At 41.3% G+C, this 21,724-nt stretch overlaps 1 protein-coding gene across 4 annotated transcripts in view; it reads left to right on the forward strand.

Annotated features, from left to right (window-relative positions):
• The window catches only part of eif3s6ip (eukaryotic translation initiation factor 3, subunit 6 interacting protein), a 53,969-nt gene that overhangs the window by 26,542 nt on the left and 5,703 nt on the right, over positions 1-21,724 (forward strand). For all 4 annotated transcript variants that reach the window (XM_034184679.1, XM_034184677.1, XM_034184678.1 and 1 more), the window contains 6 exons: positions 1,747-1,918; positions 8,583-8,737; positions 10,455-10,625; positions 13,367-13,500; positions 13,628-13,801; positions 19,303-19,492. In XM_034184679.1, the coding sequence (XP_034040570.1) occupies positions 1,747-1,918; positions 8,583-8,737; positions 10,455-10,625; positions 13,367-13,500; positions 13,628-13,801; positions 19,303-19,492 (996 nt within the window). The remainder of the gene's footprint in view (positions 1-1,746; positions 1,919-8,582; positions 8,738-10,454; positions 10,626-13,366; positions 13,501-13,627; positions 13,802-19,302; positions 19,493-21,724) is intronic.

Raw genomic sequence — 21,724 nt, forward strand, 5'->3', positions numbered from 1 at the left:
GAAGCCACTCCTTTAATATCTTGCCCTGTGCCTTTTTACTAAGGCGTGGCTTCCGTCTGGTCATTCTACCATACAGGCCTGATTGGTGGATTGCTGCAGAGATGGTTCTCCTTCTGGAAGGTTCTCTTCTCTCCACAGAGAAATGCTGGAGCTCTGACAGAGTGACTATTGGGTTCTTGGTCACCTCCCTGACTAAGGCCCTTCTCACTGATTGCTCAGTTTAGACGGGCAGCCAGCTCTAGGAAGAGTCCTGGTGGATCAGAACTTCTTCCATGTAGGGATGACGGAGGGCCTCTGTGCTCATTGGGTCATTCACAGTAGCAGAAATGTTTCTGTACCCTTCTCCAGATTTGTGCCTTGAGACAATCCTGTCTCAGAGGTCTACAGACAATTCCTTTGGTTTGTGCTTTGACATGCAGTTAACTGTGCGACCTTGTATGTAGACAGGTGTGTGTCTTTCCAGAGCATGTCCAATCAACTGAATTTACTCCAGGTGGACTCCGATTAAGCTGTAGAAACATCTCAAGGATGATCATTGGAACCAGGAGGCACCTGAGCTCAATTTTGAGCTTCAATGCAAAGTTTGTGAATACCTATGTAGATGTGATTTCTTAAGGGGTTTTTTTATGATTATTTGTAATAAATTTGAGATAAATGGTTAGACCTTATGCACATATGTTAGTCATACAAAAGAGAAAACTGATGAGTCTTTAATCTGTACTTGAAGAACTCCAGAGGATCTGACTGTTTTATCTCAGCAGGCAGATTGTTCCAGACAACAGGCACATAATAAGAGAAATCTCTGAGGCCTGCTAACTTCTTTCTAACCTTCAGGACACATAGTAATTCTGCATCCTGAGAACACGGAACACAGGCCGGTACATCAGGTTTAATGAGATTGACCAGGTAGTGAGGCACTAAATCAAATCAAATCAGTTTTATGTATATAGCGCCAAATCACAACAAACAGTTGCCCCAAGGCGCTTAAATCATTACAAAATCATTCACGACTCGTGAATGATTTTGTACATTAGTAGAAAAACCTTAAAATCGGACCTCGCATGGACAGGAAGCCAGTAAAGAGAGGCCAAAATCATAGCAGCATTTTGAAGCTGGAGACCTCCAATTTTGGACTGCATTAAGCCAGAGAATTGGACACTGCAATCGTTTAGTTCTGAAGGGACAAAGGCAGGGATCAGATCCAAAAATGTCACGGTATAAATAAAGTAGAAGGGAAAAGGAGACTATCATACAAAGATGGATTTCGCACAAGAGAGAAAGAACATTCATATTCAATTCTGTTTGTAATTATTTCTCTAAAGATGTCTGAAGTGTTTCTATGTATGCATGTATTCTTAACTTTTGCGGCAAAACTATATAACACATTTTTCTTCGAGCCTCTTCCCAGTTTCCCTACTCATTCCTCTCCAGAGAGACAGAATTGCACAAAGTTGCACTCTGTATACGATACTAATAAGAAAACAAAAACATCCCCATAGATAATATCAACTTAAAATAAAAATACTTGAAATATTTTATAGTTTATATGTAATGAGTGTAGAATATATAACATTTTTACTTTGTGAAATAACTGACAAAAAAATCACACTTTCTCATGATGCTTTAATTTCTTGAGACGTACCTGTTTTAAGTTAGACTGTCTCGTAAGAGAACACAGAAAGCCTGTTTTCATGTTGTCAGGTAATATATGGAAATTAAATGCTAAAGATTTCTTACCTTCTTCAGTTCCAGTCCTTCAGTCAATACCGCTGTAAGACAGCCAAGAAATCTGAGGAAGAGATTGAGTTCCTGAGGAACAACCCAAAGATCTGGAATGTACACAGTGTCCTCAATGTTCTCCACTCACTTGTTGACAAGAGCAACATTAACCGGCAGCTTGAGATCTACACCAGTGGAGGTAAAGAGAAATCTGAATGTCTTGAGTCAATATGAAGAGTTCAGATGTAAAACCCAGTAAGTCCTTTTTTTCAAATGGAGAAAAATGCAGTTGAAAATGGAGATTTAAAGGAAACCCTATGCGGAAATGCACAGACTTTCATCAATAACATGAAAACAGTTTGATTAAATTCTTTCATATTTTGCGCACTGATGGTCGCCTTAACAGCCAAGTACATGTTTGCGTCAACTAAAAATGTATGGTTTTGGAGATACTGGGTTTTGCATCTGAACTGTTCATATACAGAATTTGTATTTGGACTACTTGGGCTGTCTTTATGATGGATTAAAGTTGATTAGTTGAGTTAACTTTGTTGAAGTAGTGTTGGTAAATGGACTGCATTTATATAGCGCTTTTCCATCTGCATCAGACGCTCAAAGCGCTTTACAATTATGCCTCACATTCACCCCGATGTCAGGGTGCTGCCATACAAGGCGCTCACTACACACTGGGAGCAATAGGGAATTAAGGACCTTGCCCAAGGGCCCTTAGTGATGTTCCAGTCAGGCGGGGATGTGAACCGAGGATCATCTGGTCTCAAGCCCAACACCTTAACCACTAGACCATCACCTCCCCCCCTCAGTTTTAGCCCCCACTCAGATTGCCTTCATAATCTTCAGTGCAGTGTCTCTTTAACAAGAGATGGCTGTACTTAGTAACCCACTGGCGAGTTTGAGTTTTGACCCTTTGAGGTTGCTAGTAGCTAGTCAGTGTCATGCAAAAATTGGTAGCATCAGTTTGTAGTGTGTAGCAGATGATTTTTTTAGGCCTGTGGTAGGTGGTGTACACCAGACATTTTCCAAGACATGCAAAGAAACATTTGATGCAGGCAGTGTGGGCATTTCTGCTGTGAAAAGCTATGCCAAAGGACCGAGACACAGGAAGGTGGAGTCTGTGCAGAGGGCCACAAATAGACTGAGTTCATAAATCAACTTCTCACCTGGTAGTCTGAAGCTAGCGTGCAGGCCACAGTGGCAGAGAGTCAAGGGAACAAAGAGGTCCAGCCATCAATGTCTGAGAGTGGATCTCCACCCTACCTTGCACCCAAAATTGTAGCTCCTTTCTTAAATGAACCTTTTTCAAAAGCGAAGAACCTCTGGGTGTTGAAAATGACCCTTTACAAATGTTCTTAGAACTTTTGTTCAGATTTGGCTACACTGTTTCCTCAGACGTTTCCCAATAGCGAAATTGATTTGCTTTGGCCATTATTATTGCTTCGTTATTAGTTATTAGTCTGTAGACTTCTGATGTCTGATGCCTTCTGAAAGTTAGTGGAACAGATTAAGTCCATTTTATGTTAGTCACGCAAATTGTGATAAAAGCACCAAAACTTGCACGAGCCTTCCCAAAGGTGTATTTAGCAATTCTGATTGATTAGCCACATGAAATTCCATCATTGTGGCCATTTTCAAGATGGCTGCTAATGTCACATCTTGGAGCTGGTTTTGTGTGTTCCTGGCCCTTCAAGATAAAATAGGATACGCATAAACTAACATGCTTGTAAAAGTTGACTATTCTGTCCTATTATCCACTGTGAATGTTTGTCATGTTTTACTTCAATTTGTGTATTTTGTAGTGTAAATTTGTTTTTGTCTGCTTGAATGTTTATTTTTTGTAAGGATGTGTGGAGTGTAGGGGTGAAGTGGCCAAGATGTATACAAGAAAACTACATTTTTAAATGAGAGGACATAATAATTTGACAGGTTACCATTTTGGGTCACCATCTTGGAAATTTGAGTGGCTAATTGATCATATTTGCAAAGTATGCCATAAACATCAGTTATGCTAGATTTGATACTTATATCAAGATTTTTTTTTTTTTCTTTTTCTTATGTTATCTGCTGCACTAAGTGTTGACACGTGTGTGGCATTGATATGTGTGTGGGGAAACTAAACTGAACTTGGATGGAAATAAACTAGGGGTCAACCGATTATCGGCCAGGCTGATTTTTGGCCATCGGTATCGATATTGGCCATTTATAGCGGCCATTATGACAGTTTATTTTTCTCATCGCTGGTTGTAGCGACTGGTGGCTACGTTTCTCCTTCATGTGTTAATTTTTAAAAAGAGATCGGCATTCAGGGGCTTCCACTGCACAGCTGAAAATGGCATCCGTCTCCTGCTGCAGGTCTCTGTGTCGAGTTTCAGTTCAGTGTTCAGCATTGCAGAAAGAAAAAACTTTACCCGAATCCTTCATTAAATAATCCAGAGCTCCTCCTGTGTCTGTAGCTGCTGTTACATTGAGAAATGAATGGTTTATTTTACAGATTAAAGCTTTTGTGTTTCCAAAAAGATCCAGGAAGACAAGAGAGTCACTGTGGCATTTAACTAAAAAAGGAGAGAGGGTGAGAACAGAGGAGGAGAGGGGAGGGGGTGAGAGTGAGAGTGAGAGGAGGAAGAGATAGGAGGCTTCACTTGTTTTCACAGAACAGAACGTTAGTAGTTTTAATGGAATGGTTTAAAAACTGTACAAACTGTTTACAGATGATCACATGATCGTTTGTGTGACTTCATTGCTAATAACCTCATTCCACAGAGCGCCGTTCCTTCCAATTTTATCCTAAATCACAAATCAGGGCACATTTTGAAGCATTACAGTAACTTCTTGGTCCATCTTTTGTCAGTCTTTGACAAACTTGGTATATGCAGTAGTTATGGCCATCATCGGCACCAGTCTTGACATAGGGATGAAATTTTGAAGCTGTTCAAAAATTTTATCCCGATTCACCAAATCAGTGTCATTATGTGGTCACTTTCAGGTGTTCGTAGTCTTAACTGTTTCAGTAATCTTCACATTTCTTTAAACAGGGTAGTCCCAGTGAGTACAGCTTGATACTTGTTTGTTTGTGCTCCATTGGGGTAAAAATTCAAAGCTTCTCTGGCTGAGAAGCCGGGCACAGCATGGTTTTTTTTTTTTTTTTTTTTTTTTTTTTTTTTTTTTTCAGGCAGGTTGCCAGGTATGTGTTTTACAAGCCAGCCACTTGCCAGTTCTGCACTTTATAAGCCAGCCTGATAGGAGGCATGCTGGAGTAAGCTCCCATTTTTTTCAGTTTTTCTGGATTGTGGGGAATTGTAATAGAACGGTGCCCTGTGGAATAGGGGTGTAACCGCTCGTTAAAGCAGCTATCGGTCATACACACAGCTCCCTATTTATGAAACATGAAAGTGTAGAAAAACTATGATTCAGAAAGTTTTCCATCCACGTTTTATCCTTTAAAAAGCAGGATAGACAATGAAAATCAGTCCAGGCTTAGCTCTTGTTCAGATAACACAATTATTAAAGGGGTTACATTTTTACACAAATAAATAAATAAAAGTGGTCCCACTCAAAACTGTTGAAGAAAAAAGTTTTGAAGAAGAAATGCTGTGCATATTTACAACCCTAATTTCAATGAACTTGAGACATTATGTGAAATTTAAATAAAAACAGAGTACAATGATATGCAAATCCTCTTCAACCTATATTCAATTGAATACACCACAAAGACAAGATATTTAATGTTCAAGCTGATAGACTTTTTTGTTTTTGTGCAAATATTTTCTCATTTTGAAATGGATGCCTGCAACATGTTTCAAAAAAGTTGGAATGGGGCAACAAAAGACTGGGAAAGTTGATGAATGCTCAAAGAACACCTAATTGGAAACAGGTGAGTGTCATGATTAGGTATAAAAGGAACATCCCCAAAAGTCTCAGCCATTCACAAGCAAAGATGGGGTGAGGATCACCACTTTGTGAACAACTGAGTGGAAAAAAATACAGTTTAAGGGCAATGTTTCTCAATGTTCAATTGCAAGGAATTTAGGGATTCCATCATCTACAGTCCATAATATAATCAGAAGATTCAGAGAATCTGGAGAACTTTCTGCACCTAAGCAGCAAGGCTGAAAACCAACATTGAATGCCTGTGACCTTTGATCCCTCAGGTGGAACTACATTAAAAACCGACATCATTGTGTAAACTGCGTGGGCTCAGGAACACTTCAGAAAATCATTCAGTTAACACAGTTTGTCACTACATCTACAAGTGCAAGTTAAAACTCTACCATGCAAAGCGAAAGCCAGACATCAACAACATCCAGAAACACCAGCGCCTTCTCTGTGCCCGAGCTCATTTGAAATGGACCGCCACAAAGTGGATAAGTGTGCTGTGGTCTAATGAGTCCACATTTCAAATTGTTTTGGAAATCATGGACATCATGTTCTCTGGACAAGAGAAAAAAAAACATCCAGATTGTTACCAGCACAAAGTTCAAAAGTCAGCATCTGTGATGGTATGGGGGTGTGTTAGTGCCCATGACATGGGCAACTTACACATCTGTGATGGCACCATCAATGCTGAAAGGTACATCCAGGTTTTGGAGCAACACATGCTGCCATCCAAGCAACGTCTTTTTCAGGGATGTCCCTGCTTATTTCAGCAAGACAATGCCAAGCCACATTCTGCACGTGTTACAACAGTGTGGCTTCGTAGCGCAAAGCACAAAATATAATAACGATGGAGACCCCGGACTGTTGAACAACTGAAGTCGTACATCAAGCAACAATGGGGAAAGAATTCAACCTACAAAGCTTCAACAATTAGTGTCCTCAGTTCCCAATCGCTTGAGTGTTGTTAGAAGGAAAGGTGATGTAACACAGTGGTAAACATACCACTGTCCCAGCTTTTTTGAAACGTGTTGCAGGCATCCATTTCAAAAGGAGCAAATATTTGCACAAAAACAATAGTTTAGTTTGAACATTAAATATCTTGTCTTTGTGGTGTATTCAATTGAATGTAGGTTGAAGAGGATTTGCAAGTCGTATTCTGTTTTTATTTACAATTTACACAACATCCCAACTTCATTGGAATTGGGGTTGTAATATTGTGTTTTTAACCTTTTAAATGCCATTTATGACCTGTGTGTAACATAAAACATAAGCAAACATGAAATATGCATCACATTTAAGTTAAGCTACCTGAAGTTGTGGCTCTTACAGTCAGTTATAAACATTAAAAATGTTAAATTACTTTAATTTATTCCACTTCAGAAAGGCCAACTGATGTGTGAAAAGTACCCATCACATGGAGCTAATGGCCCCTGACTTCAGGCACTAATTGGCTGGTAGCCCATACCACTCTTTTAAAATATGAATCTCTGCTTTCTGGTTTGTACCAAAGTCTCTCCCACAGCACTACTTGATTTATTAGACATCACAGGTTCAGCCTGTCAGTGCTGAAGGCTGCTGTGCTGCAGACTGGCACAGAAGAAGACAGCAGTGTGCAGACTGGAGCTATCAGCAGCATGTATTTATTTATTCAACTTTATAATGTTATTTTTAGCTCCTCACACTTTTTGTGTGAAGGTCATGTTGAAAGGTTCTGCAAATTAAACATATGCTGCAAAACATTTAAAGGAAGATTTGTGTTAAGAGTGTGTTATACAAAATTTTGACACTTATTACTGCAAGCAAATATCAGCCTGAAGTATCTGTATCCATCTCCAAACCTTGCCGATAATCAGACCTTAAAGATCCATATCGGTCAACCAGTATGGATAAAGCAAGGTTTGTGTTAGCCTAACACAAACCTTGCTTTACACTGCTTATTTAGAATGGAACTCTTGACATTTGTGCTCTGCATTGCAAAGTAAATATGAATCATTGGGGAAAATGAGCTCCATTGTTGGAAAATGACTAATGCTGCATTTACACATAGGCAAGACACGTTACGAATGTCATATTTGCGTCATTCTTGGCACATTCCTGACATTCTTAACGTGACAACGCATCTGAATAGGTTTCTTAATAGTGCGTGTTGGTGTGTGACATTTGTGATTTTCGTGGAGTGTTTTTGGATGTCAAAAAATCTTTCACGAATGTCACGCACCACCCTCATTTCGCCTCATGTCATGGAGGTCGCAACTGAGCGTGTTGATCTGTCTTGATTAGTGATGATCCTTGATAGAGCATGACAGCATTCTTCTCTGATATGCGCACAATTAAACCCTGCTGCACCGCATTCAGTTTCATTGCTGCAGTATGCTGAAGGAGGATAGTGACTCCAAGTCGGCTAAAAGTTTCGTTCCAATGCTCCTCAGCGCTCTCCTGCTGGTGTTCCACCTGCTGCATGTGCCTGATGTTTGGGAAAACACATGAGACAAGAGCCGCAGTCACAAAGTTTTTCTGGTGTGGATTTTGAGGAACAATCTGGACCGATCTGAATTGTTCAGCAACTGACATTGGATGAATATGGGGGTGTGTGTAGAGACAATTCACCGCATTCACAGTGTGACAGAACTTAACAATGCACTGTTACACGCAACAGTGCACAACAACGTGGAACATTATTCTTGACCGTGTGTAATGGTTCCTGATAATTCTCCAGCAGCACGTGCCATTAATCATAACGCGTGGTAACATGTTGAGGCAGTTCCTGAGGACACCCTGACACCTCTGCCCCGAATCATCACATTTGTGATCAGCAGCCAAGAATGTTTACTTCGTGGCATTAGTGACTTGTCATCATAATGTGTAAATGCAGCATAATTTACTGTAGACCGATTTTTAAATGATTGCCTGTCTACAAAAATAGGAATCCAAGTGCTAAATACAGCAGCTAAAATGTGGTGATTTTTCTGTTCCAGGAGACCCAGAGAGTGTGGCAGGAGAATATGGACGACACTCCCTGTACAAGATGTTGGGCTATTTCAGTTTGGTGGGACTCCTGAGGCTCCACTCATTGCTGGGTGATTATTATCAGGCCATCAAAGTCCTGGAAAACATCGAGCTCAACAAGAAGGTAAAATCTCCACGTGATGTATTATTAAGGGTGTAATGATAGATGCATTTGTATTGAAGCGTTTTGGTACGGGACGTTAGGGTCGGTACAGGGCTGTTCACGGGTGAGTTCGCGTTGCGTGTGTTTACATTCACTGTTGCCAACTTGCAACTTTTTTGCTAAATCTGATGACTTGCCAAACCCTCTTGACGACTTATTTTCTCAAACGTGACTAGCGGTAATTCGACCGAAAGAACAAGATTGCGAGTACAAGCGGCCGAGATGAGTTTCCTCCGCAGGGTGGCTGGGCGCTCCCTTAGAGATAGGGTGAGGACCTCAGTCACTCGGGAGGAGCTCAGAGTCGAGCCGTTGCTCCTCCACGTCGAAAGGAGCCAGCTGAGGTGGCTCGGGCATCTTTTCCGGATGTCCCCTGGACGCCTCGCTGGAGAGGTGTTCCGGGCACGTCCCATCGGGAGGAGGCCCCGGGGAAGACCGAGGACACGCTGGAGGGACTACGTCTCTCAGCTGGCTTGGGAACTCCTTGAGGTTCCCCCGGAGGAGCTGGGGGAGGTGTGTGTGGATCGGGAGGTCTGGGTGGCTTTGCTTGAGCTGCTGCCCCCGCGACCCGACCCCGGATGAAGCGGAAGAAAATGGATGGATGGACTAGCGACAAATCTAGCTACTTTTCCTGGCATTACCGGAGACTTTTCTGATGTTTGGTGACTGAAAGTGAAAGTCTATGTTGTCACCGAGCGGCAGCGTGTCGCCCCTTCCTCCACTGCCTGCAGCAGCCTGTAAAGCGCTGAGCGGAGGGATATCTACAATCCTCCTCATTCGGACTTGCTCAGCCCACTGACCTCGTTTGCTGTGCTGTGATTAAATAGTCCCCAGACTTTGAGAAGCCCTGGCCTTGAGAAGTTATTTTATTTTAATAAGTGATGGCCAATTTTAATGGCAAAATAAATAAACAAACCAAGAATCAAGTTTATTTGTGGTTCTAAATATTTTTAAGGTGGTTTTACTCACTTTTTTGCCTCTCCCACAATGTTTTTGTTTTCAAAGCTTTATTTAAAAGATATATTAACAAACATTAAATGAACATTTAACAGTAACATTCACAGTATTATTATAAATAGAAAGAGATAGAAATAAATTGTACAAAGTAAAGAGATTCTTGAAGGTGAATTCTCTTTTAAAAAATTCCTTATATAGTTTGACATTTTTGAACAAGTTAATTTTTCTGGCAAAACATATGAAGGTTGAATAAAATTGAACAGGGCTCTATCCTGGAACCGTTGTACTGCGCTTGTAGAAAAGTTTCGTTAAAAGCTGTTTACTAGGAATTTATTTTTTATAATATTTCATACGTTTGTTGTTTATTTGAGAACATTTATTTAACTTATTACCAGACAGCACTTTGCAATTATTTTATTTTCCTGTTTGTATAATGTTGCAATAAATTGTTGGTTTAAACAACAAGCAAATTTTGGCTTTGCATTTTGTTCCCATATTGAACCGAAAATGAACCGAGCCGTGACCTTAAAACCGAGGTAAGTATTGAAACATGATTTTTGTGTATCGTTACACCCCTAATTATTATTATTTCTTAAATTACTGCCCGCATCATGACTGTTTATGTTGAGCTTTTTGTTAAATTCTCCCAAGGTGTTCAGTATTACACTTTTTTTAATAAAGTCCTGTTGAGTCCACACCTGTTTCTGTGTCCTTGTTTTTGCAGAGTATGTACTCCCGCGTGCCGGAGTGCCAGATCACCACCTATTACTACGTGGGTTTTGCCTATCTGATGATGAGGCGCTACCAAGATGCCATCCGTGTCTTTGCAAACATCCTGCTCTACATCCAGAGGACAAGGAACATGTTCCAGAGGTCAACATATAAATATGAGATGGTCAGTCCAAGCAGTGCTTCTTGGATGTTCTCAGGAGATCAACTTTTAGCTTGAGCTTGTGCAAAGTCTATTTTTGTCAATCTCTGCAGTGTGGGTGAAGTTTCATGTGAACTGTCCTCGAAGTCCCACAGTTCTGTGTCTGTTTAAAGTGTCAGGAGCATTCAGGCACGTGGTGGGTGCCTCTAAGCTTTGGAAGTACACCGCACATTTCAGTCCCAACATCTAAAGATCAATTTGTTCACCTTCCAAAACATTCCTGGTAAAACAAAGCAGACAGGTCAACAAGTGAGCACAGCTGACCAACAATTTGTTTGACAGACAACCCAAAAGAATAGTTTCAAAGCTGGTTCACCTATTTGTATTCATGTATAATTATTACGCATTTTCTTCTTATGCTACATTAAAGCTGTACAGCCCTTCACATTTCAGGAAACTGACAATTTAGTTTCTCCTGAAATCCAAGTATTATAATGTTGGTTTACTTTTGAACCATGTTGCAAAATTACATCTCATTTTAATAAAGAGAACATATTTGGGGATTCCATAGGGAATACTTTTTAGTGTTTTAGAGCATTTTCTATTATACTGGATTATTTTGTTTGCCAGCTGATGTCACTGTGCCTCTCTACTCTGATTGGCTGTCATCGCTATGTGCTTCCCAGCATCCATTGTGGGTGTCGGGGGAAGCCCTCACATGATCTTTGACGTTGCTGTCATAGACTGTATGGGTTGCTACCTAATGTAGGTCAAGGCCATAAAAGCCAGTGAAATGTTTCCCTTCAGGGGAACTGTTGATTCATTTTTCCGGACAATGCAAATTTTGCTCATATTGTCCATGCCATATTAATAAATATTATGATGGTGCCAAATAAAACATTTTTTAATGACTTAAATCTTACAAAAAAAAAACAAAGGCTATACCAGGGCTGTGAAAACTCCGCAGATCCGAGAAATTCTGCGGATTTCACTTCCGTGGAAGACACTTAAGCTAAATGTAGCATGTGGACATCGCAAACTTGTAGAGCTCTCAAGTTTTTAAAAGAAGACTTTTGCAGCATGTCTGTGTCACGGAGCGACGTCAGACAGACGGAAGATGGGGAGAAAGACTGAAAAAGTTTGATAAGGATAAGAATCCGTGGAACTGTCGCTGACTTCATGAACACACCTAAAAGATAAAAGAAACGGGAAAAGCAAACTGTGCTCTCAGGGAACACGGTAAGAATTTTTCTCTCTCTGGAAAATAAACATTGTGCTGTTCAAACAGGATTTTAGACAAGATTATGCAACTCCTTTTTTATTATTAATCTAGACGTTCTTTCATTGGAAAAATACATTGTGGTTTTGAATGGATTTACATGAATTTACACAAGAATGTAAATGTTTTTTATTAATGTAGACTTTTGTCATGGGGGGAAAAAGACACTGTGGCTTTGAAAAGATTTACAGGAATTTACACAACAATGTGACTTTCTTACTATAATGTGTGTTATTGATATCTTACCAAGATTTTCAAAATATTCTCCAAGATTTAGCTGTGGTTTTTTAAATGCTTTAACAGTCTTTTCAGTCTTCATGAATTTCATGTAGGTTAATTGTTCTGAGTTAATGCATAATTTGGTTTACAGTTTACAGTAATACAGTTAATATTCTTAATTCATAATTGGGAATATTCTTAATTCATGATTGGGATTTGGCTGTGCGAGTGGAACTGTTAATAGTGTTTTTCACTGCTCAGCTGCAACACTACAGGCTATCTAGCATCAAGGTCAATTTCCCACTGTTTACCTCCAGAAGAATTTATCCAGGCTCTGGTGAGATTATTCGGCTCCATTCTTATCTCAACCCACAAGGACAATAAACTGACAGACTTACACATGGACTGAAGCATGCTCCAGTTTTCTCCTCTCACCTCTCTTCCTGACCCTCCCTCCCTGTGGCAGGCCTCCGGTCTTTCCCAAGCTGGCAGGTGGCGCGATTTGACAGTTGCAGTGGCTACCAACACACTCACATCGCCTCAATTGGCAAACGGACTGTTTCAAGTTTAGTGCACATAAACATTGTCAAATGTATATGTGTTGTCCTAATTCTGATGTGTGCCATTATTACGGTAAACAAGTAATAATTGTAGATCAATTGCTGTTTGTATGTGGAATGTGAGTGCGGAAATTTCGTTGTTGTTATGACAATGACAATAAAAGCTATCTACATCTTTTGATGATCTACATCAAAAGGAAACTCATTCCTGATTCTACTTCCACATCATACTCTGTGTTCTTTAAATGAAAGGTTAAATCTTGGATAATTTAAATATGCACTTCTTTTGAGATTTTTTTTCTTCCAGGAGATGGTGAAAATGTATCATTAGATAGAAAATTGATTTGGTTTCTGGAGCCCCGCGGGCCCTAGACCCCGGCTCACCCCTCTGCGAATTTTCCTCAGATTTCACAATTTTCATTTCACAGCCCTGCTATACACTTTTAATAGTAGGTTGTTATAAACTTCAAAGGTTCATTGCTCTTTGAAAAGGGGTACACTCATAATTATACCCTTACATTACCCTAAATGTCAGCGGCTTACAGTTGTTTTCACAAGTCTTGGGAAAATCATTGTTTCCTAAATGAACTAGGTGTTTGTACCAGTGTTTCTGCAGGACGTATTGACTCTTCTGTGACTAGTTTAGGAGCATTTTCACTAAATAATCTCAGGTATTAAAAAGGCAAAACACATTGTGTGTGTTTTAGATCAACAAACAGAATGAGCAGATGCATGGGCTTTTGGCCATCGCTCTCACCATGTACCCAATGCGCATTGACGAGAGCATCCATACTCAGCTGCGGGAGAAGTATGGGGACAAGATGCTGCGAATGCAGAAAGGGTGAAAACCATCTCTTTCATCATTGAACTAATATGCTATGGACCACTGTAAAGTACTTCTTTTGAGAGGTTCGTGCCATCATTTGGGTTTTTATGTTTGTACAAAATTCTCCACCCCCACCCCCCAGGGACCTGCAGGTGTTTGAGGAGCTGTTCAGTTTTGCGTGTCCAAAGTTTCTGTCACCTGTGGTGCCAAACTATGACAATGTCCACCCCAACTACCACAAAGAACCCTTCCAGCAGCAGCTGAAGGTGTTTGCTGAGGAGGTGCAGCAACAGGCACAGCTGTCCACTATCCGCAGGTACGGCATAACATATATATAGTTGAGTAAATTGCACAGTGTTTGACACCTAGTCTGGTAGCCACAGTTTTCTTTGAAGTTTAGTAATCCAGGATCCTTCATCCATACTGAAAATAAATCAAATACACCCGGTGCTCACATCATCAGGGACACTTTGTCCTGTTAGACCCAGCTGTGCCAGCTGTGTCAGAACTGTTACATCCTCCATGGTATACCATATTTACTCTAATATATGCCCCGGAGGTGTGAAATTTGCATCAAGGGGGGCCTTTATTGACATTGCTTGCATATGTATGCATGTTGTACACAGTACCACCTTACGGTAGGTATGTACATGTATACTGCCTGCAAGAGAAGCAGCGCAGACTCGAAATAAATGTTTTACTGCATGCAGTAGCTGCTACACATTCATTCATTCATCTTTTACCGCTTAGTCCAATTAAGGGTCGCGGGGGGCTGGAGCCTATCCCATGCAGAGCGCGAGGCGGGGTACACCCAGGACAGGACGCCAGTCTGTCGCAGGCCCACAAACAGACAAACACAGACACACCTACGGACAATTTAAAGATTCCAATCCACCTAACCCGCATGTCTTTGGATGTGGGAGGAAACTGGAGCACCCGGAGGAAACCCACGCAAACACGGGGAGAACATGCAAACTCCACACAGAAAGGCCACGGGAATTGAAACCACGACCTTCTCGCTGTGAGGCAACAGTGCTAACCACTAAGCCACCATGCTAGCTGCTACACAAATACATGAAATGTTTCAGTGCAAATGCTTTTACTCAGCAGCGTTCAGTGTTCAAGAAGTTGTGAAAGAAGCGCCATGCCGCTTGGATTTTCCTAGTCTGGGAGTGGTCTAGGAACAAGGATAAAGTGACAACCCTGTTAAAAACAGCAAAACGGATGCCTGGTGGGGGCAGAAATGGCAGGCATTTGCGTGGCAGGGAAGGGTCTGAAATATGAGGCACTGTGGCTGCATAAGCAACATGGTGAGATTTCATGGCAGTGAGGTAGGACTATTTCATTTTCATTTTATTCTGTTTTCTCAGGAATTCACAATTTCAGTACATGTCATGTGATGGAAAAAAATCAAAGGGGGGGACTTTTATTCAAGTGGGAGCGTTTATTAGAGTAAATACAGTAGACTCCGCACACCCGACACCAACCCGAACCATTCATGTAACGCAGGATGAATGCATGCTTTCATGTTGTTAAGCCAAACAAGACCATCTGACTGTCACAGCAGAAATCAAGACTAATCAGACCAGACATTCTACTTTTAGGTGATTCCACGTACAGTCTAGTCTCAGTTTCTTATGAGCTGACAGGAAGTGGGACCTGCTGTGGTCTTATTCCACTGCAGCCCCTCCGCTTCAAGGGTTGCCATGTTGTGCGTTCAAAGATGTTCCCTCCAAAGCTCAATTTATGCTACGCTGTATCTGCAACTCTGTAGTCACACAGAGCACTCTGTGTTGTCGCGACCCCCCCCCCCCCCCCCCCCCCAGCTCCTCTCCCAAACCTTGTAGCTACACATAGAGACGACGGAGACTGCAGGGGCTGTGATGGATCAGATTTCATTTCCGGAATCTCACTTTTCCAGTCTCACAGTTGATGACTTTCAGGGCCATAGATGTCATGGAATAGTAGGCCAATCTGCACAATAAATGTTGCACTTCCTACTGTTCTGGCGGTGAGTTGCATTGCAACATCCACCAACTTGTTAACCACGATGGAGAACTTTGAAAGGTTCACGAGCGTGTTGAAGTGATTGCATGGCCACAGAGTTCAGAGTACTAGAAGTATAAAAGGCCTTAATGTATTTCATTTATTTTTAACCTGAATCACCAGAGGCAGAGCAGGTACGAGCGTATGTCTGTGTGCATGTTTATATGGTCAGTGTGTGCAAGATGAGTTGAGAAAGGTGACCTCATGAAGATCTCGGCAGGTTAGACGTGAGCATATTTAATTTTTAATTGTGACTACCAGGGTGCTTGCTTTGGGAAACCTAGTGTATGCGGTAAAGCCACAAAGACGATGGCTCGTAACAAAACATGATATAATAAATTATACTTTGCTAAGTACCAGTTTGAATTTGGGCTCAGTGTTGCAGGTTTGGCTTGATATTGTTCTTGGTTTAACACTGCGAGCAAACGTATAAGTCTGAGGAGTGTGGCAGCACTCAAGTGCACAGTTCAGACCCCCCCCCCCACAAAATAAAAAATCATACCTTAAATAAAAGTGAGGTTTATTTGTTCACCCTAATTCAGTGATGGAAGTTTTCTGGGAATTCCCGGAATCCAGGTATTTACGTCCATTATTTGTGACCATCCGTAAATTATTAATTTATTTGAGATTTTTGTTTTATTATTCACTAGCTGATTACCCATCACATGGCAGGTTTGATTCAGGGGCTGTCACCAACAAAGCTGTCGCCTCCCACCTACCCCAGATTACAGAGAACTGTTACAGAGACAGCTGCTGCTGCTGCTACTATTACTACTATACTACTGCTACTGTTACTTGCAAAAATGAAGAGGTAAATAGTTCAAAGGAAAATAAAGACAATAGAAAAGTATGACATCAGCCTTTTAGCACACTTGCAGATGATGATGCAGCACAGAGTTTCTCCCCTTAACTACTACTACTACTACTACTGAAATGCTCAATAGCTGATGTCACTCCTCATGTATCAGAGTATATGTGTGCCAGGTTTGTCTCAATACTGAGGTATCATTTGGGCAAGAGAGGGACATATATACCACCCACATATAGTATATAGATTAAATTATATTATCCGTCTGTCTTTCTGTGGTGGCCCAGTGGTTAATGCGCTTGGTTTCAGTTCAGAAGGTTCCGGGTTCAAATCCCACCCCTGCCACATTTTCCATGTAATGTGGAGTTGCGTCAGGAAGGGCATCCAGTATAAAACCTGTGCCAATTCAACATGCAGATCCACCTTGGATTAGCTGTGGCGACCCCAAGTGCAAACAAGGGAGCAGCCGAAGGGACTTACTAGCCGTCCGTCTGTCTTTCTGGAAAGGGGGGTGGTATCATTTTTGTGAGCTTTCCGAGAGATCTCGCCTGTTAAATTTTATTAATCAAGCCGAATTCTTTTTCACAGTCGGCACAGGATGCTTGAAATATGCCAAAAATATTTCAGCCTTGTGGCAGTCAAATCTCAGAAAGTGCTGATTGGTCCATTCTAAGTTTTAGCTTCACCCAATGCTTGAAGTCTGCGTGTTCTTTGGTGATTGACTCCTTGGAGAATGGCGATGCTCCTCTGGTGCTGAAGCAGTGTCTGCTGGGGTGTAATCAAATGGTCATCTGATCCAAGGGTCTCAGTGTCACTTGCATGCAACTCATTCATCCCATCTTATGAATAACAGGCATCCAAGTGATCACAAAGCTTTTAAAAGAACATACTTTTGCTTGTATTGTCAACACTAATCACTGAAACAATCAAGTGGATAACCTCCTCATCACAGGTTGTGAGTGGAGCTCCTCCGTCTTTGCTGTTATAAGACTGTGGACGTCCATCACAGTGAGGTTTTGTTTCTGAAGACACCGACAGTTTGGCCAATTTTCACCCAGCACATCTCCCATCATACACAGACAAATTCCCTACTTGGATTCACTATTGTAGCAATATTTCACCATTGGGTTTCTGTTGTTAATCTGTTTTAACTTTTTATTTATTTAGTCATTTATTTTTGCTGTATTCCTTCAGAACGTTGTAGTTTTTCAGTGCGGAAAGGAAACTCGACTGCTTGACAGCCGTCGCATCTTCAAAAGCCTGAATGACAGCATGTCCTCATTTAGAGCTCTGGCTAGTTCATTAGGGAAGGTGATGAAGGGGCAAGGTGGTACTGGTTTTCCTCACTTCCAAGTACCTCAAGAGGTGGCTTCCCAAATGATCAGGGCCCGTATCTGCGAAGCAATTCAAAGCTCACTAAAAGAGCTCCTAACTTAGCCTAAAAGTTCCTGGCAAGGATACAGTGTAAGCTTTGCATTTTGTATCACCAGTTATCCATCTTCATGATGAAGTGGTATAGAGGAGGATTTTCTTAAAAAGACCTGAAAGTTTAGCTACAAATTGCCAGAAGGTACATCTGAGATGCAAGCCTGGATTTGATCTGTCTTGGTGAAAAAAAAAATCCTTCTCTGCTCTACTCCACGATGAAGCTAAGAGTAGTAATGCAAAATGCAAAGCTTGCACTGTGCACAATTTCTCCAATCACAGCCGCATAAGCCCATAGCTTCTCCTGGGTTGTCTGAGTGTCTTGGTGGTTTTCCTCACTCTTCTCCTTGCACAGTTACTCAGTTTTTGAGAACTGTCTGCTCCATGCAGATATACCATAAAGTGCCATATTGTTTGTATTTCTTTGTAATTAATGTAAATAAAGCCCAAGACATATTCAGTGGCAGCTTCACCATCAGAGAGCCTCATCCAAAACTACCACAAAAGACTCCAAGCTGTCAGTGATGTTAAAGAGGCAATACACAGTATTAAGAACAGGGGTATGTAAACTTTGGATCAGGGTTCATTTGGGTAGTTCTCCGTTACTAATCAGTTGACTGAATGAGTCAACTGATTAGTAACGGATTGAAATCATTTGTCCGGTGGCAAATATCGTTTAATCTGTTGGTCTCCAATGAATTTAAGGATCTAATGGACTGATGATGTAACATTTCCAGTAGCACCACAAAGAGCTGCATTTAGTAGAACCATTTTCCCGGTTTCAAGATAAATACGCGCATTGGGGGACTCAGGTTTGAGCAGGATCTGCACAGGTCTGAGCGTAGCTAGAATGTAGCTAGAATCTGGCTAACGAGGGAATCATAGTGTCATGCTTCCTCACTACGTTCACGCATTGAGAGTCCTCTCCCTGGCTGCAACAGCAAGGCCTGCAAAGGACCTTTTCTCTTTGCAGCACATTCTCACCAAGAGAATCTGCTGGTTGTACTCTGATGCCCAAATAAAACGCACACAGCCGCACTGTCTTTTTCTTCAGTCTCACTTTTTCCAAGTCAATAGCCACGCTGCATGTTGCTGCGTGAGGAATGGTACTCTCTTCCTGATGTTGAATGCACACCCTGCACGGGGGCTTTAGCCACTCTGAAGCATCGGACAACCACAGGATATGAACACAATATTGTAGAAGTAACAAACAAGTAGAGGACAAAATGGTAAAGGAACATGCAACCACCGGGAAAGCTCTCCACCTAATGTCTGTGGGAATGTTTTGAGCACGTGCAAAACTTTCCACGGACTCGCTGCACATCAGCTGACAAGGAACATATTTAATGAATGATAAAAGGACTTGGACAGAACAAAAATGGACACAAAGGGATATTAAAATTCTGTATACGTTACTCATGCGTTTCCTCAGTCTCATAGTGTAACAGACACTTTAATGAATTTTGTCAGAGACTTTTCCCCTCCTCACCTGTCATATTTTGACTCTGGGTTGTGACCCAATGTTTGTGTGTCTGCAGTTTTCTTAAGCTGTACACCACCATGCCGGTCGCCAAGCTTGCAGGATTCCTGGACATGAGTGAGCAGGAATTTCGCATTCAGCTGCTGGTCTTCAAACACAAAATGAAGAACCTGGTGTGGACCAGCGGGATCTCTGCTCTGGACGGAGAGTTCCAGTCTGCTTCTGAAGTCGACTTCTACATTGACAAGGTGTGTTGAATTGGTCAGAGAGAAATATTTCAGTCGGTGTTCTCTTCGCTGTGGATTCTCTGACTCGTGGTAACTGTTGATGAAGGTTCTCAGTCATCCTGGTAGACCATATCTCGATGTTTACAGCAAATGGACTTCTTTTTGGTCTCAAGATGTTTTTGTCAAAATGACTTCAAGGCCAAGAAAACCTCCTCTTGCTGTAAACTTACACATTTTAAAATATTCTGATAGCTATATATATATATATACATATATACACACACACACCTTGAATAAAAAGTGTGAAATGCAAGTTTTCTCCAAGCCGTAACTTTTGATGACCTCATATGAAGTCCACCCAGAAGAGGGGAAAAAAAAGTTGCAGTTCACTTGAGGCTGGCTGCAGAAGGCAGGTTTCCATTCAGGTCCATATTAAAATGACCAAATTTATAACAGAAATAAACATGTTTACAGCCTGGTGCAAAAACTGCATTCGTCTCTGCAGGTAGTTCAGCAACCACGGGCGGCGGGTGCATTTGTCTTCTAAAGTCTTAGTTTAAGCCATTTTAGTCTATAAAGTTATGTATAACAGGGGGCGTGGTCACTTTGAGTGACAGTGGCTGAGCTGATCCCAACTCTCACTGTGTCGATAAGTCACTGTCCGCTCGTTGAGGCTGCTAGTTTCGTGTAAAGATGCTAATCATGTTGTCTACAATCTAAATTTCTTCACGTCAGCAGTATATGAATCAGTCAATAAGTTTTATTTATATAGCGCCAAATCACAACAAACAGTTGCCCCAAGGCGCCTTATATTGTAAGGCAAAGCCATACAATAATTACGGAAAAACTCCAACGGTCAAAACGACCCCAGGAATGAACACCAGGAATAATACAATACCAGGGTAAATTGAAAAAAAAAAAATCATGTACTAGCTGAGTTACTCGTTCTGTACACGGGTAATAGAGATGAATTTTATACATGTCATTGTATATTTCATTTGACTAGTTGAGGTGTAGTAAGTTGCGTTGCATTGTGTGTATGTTGTCAACATTAATTTTCACAGAGCAATTTGTGACATTTATGAGACTCAAGTGAATGATGATTAAAAAGACAGCATGTCATATCACTGCAGTGCTGTGGCAGCCGTACACAACAGGTACATTGTAGCCGCTACTATGTAGTAAGTAAAGTGTGATGCTGCTACCTGACCTGAGTACCACATGAACTGTGAAAATAAGGGCTCCAGTGAGCAGGTCGTGATCTAATATATAAGGCTGTGTATGCGTGCGTGTGTGCTGGCATTCTGTCCAGGGTGAGTTGTTGACTCTAAGTCTGGAGATGAACACAGGCACCACGGGGCCTCAGGACGTACATACAAACTGGTTTGGCTGCAGATGGGACAAAGCTGCACAGCTGACACAGTGCACATAGAGGTGCACGTTGGAATGTGCATGCTGTGTTCTGTGGTTTTTGTGCAATACCATCTTGCGTTGCATTGATGCTGTCATGATGTTATTGTGTAGTGCTGTATTTTATGTAGTGTAACTCCCGTCTCTCACAAAATGCTTCTTAATGAAGGAAAACGGACACACAACCAATATCGCCGTCTCTTCTGATCGTGGTTCTTGGTCTCAAAAATATGACGGGTCATATTCCTGTTCCTGAGCTCAGCATGTGTCGACACGTTGCTGTTTCTGGAGCAACATGTTGCTATGATTCATCACTAAAATAAGCAAACCTTAAACACAGTGATGAGCAAAACTCTTCTCCACAGATTTGTCACATGTCCTTCCCCTGCTTATTTTTTCTCCACATTTAAATAAACTGTCTCCACAGCAACTAAGTTTTGAGAAGTTGTTTTCAGACTAACTCCTGTGCTGGTTAGTTTGGCGAGTTAGTGTCGTAAAAATGAAGTCACTGTCTTCAAACTACAAACAAACAGTGCTTTTCTAAGATAAGTACCAAAACACGTGATGTTTACTCTGTGACAGTCCTGCTCAAACATGCCGGGGGGACAAATGACCCGTTCATCATAAAACCAATGAGTCTTTTCCAGTGTGGTTGTGCAGTCAGTTCAAGACCTGTTGTAAATATTCTTGTAACAACTGTACACTTTGTGTTTTCAGGTGCATGTATGTGCTGCACAGTTACCAGCTGAATGAGAAGCAATAAAAACAAATATATGTCCATCACAATAACTTCATTTTGTTCTGATGTCACCCCCAAATGGAGGTTATGGCGTCTGATTGTTT

Source organism: Thalassophryne amazonica, chromosome 13 (genome assembly GCF_902500255.1).
Source record: "Thalassophryne amazonica chromosome 13, fThaAma1.1, whole genome shotgun sequence".
In the NCBI taxonomy this organism is placed as follows: Eukaryota; Metazoa; Chordata; class Actinopteri; order Batrachoidiformes; family Batrachoididae; genus Thalassophryne; species Thalassophryne amazonica.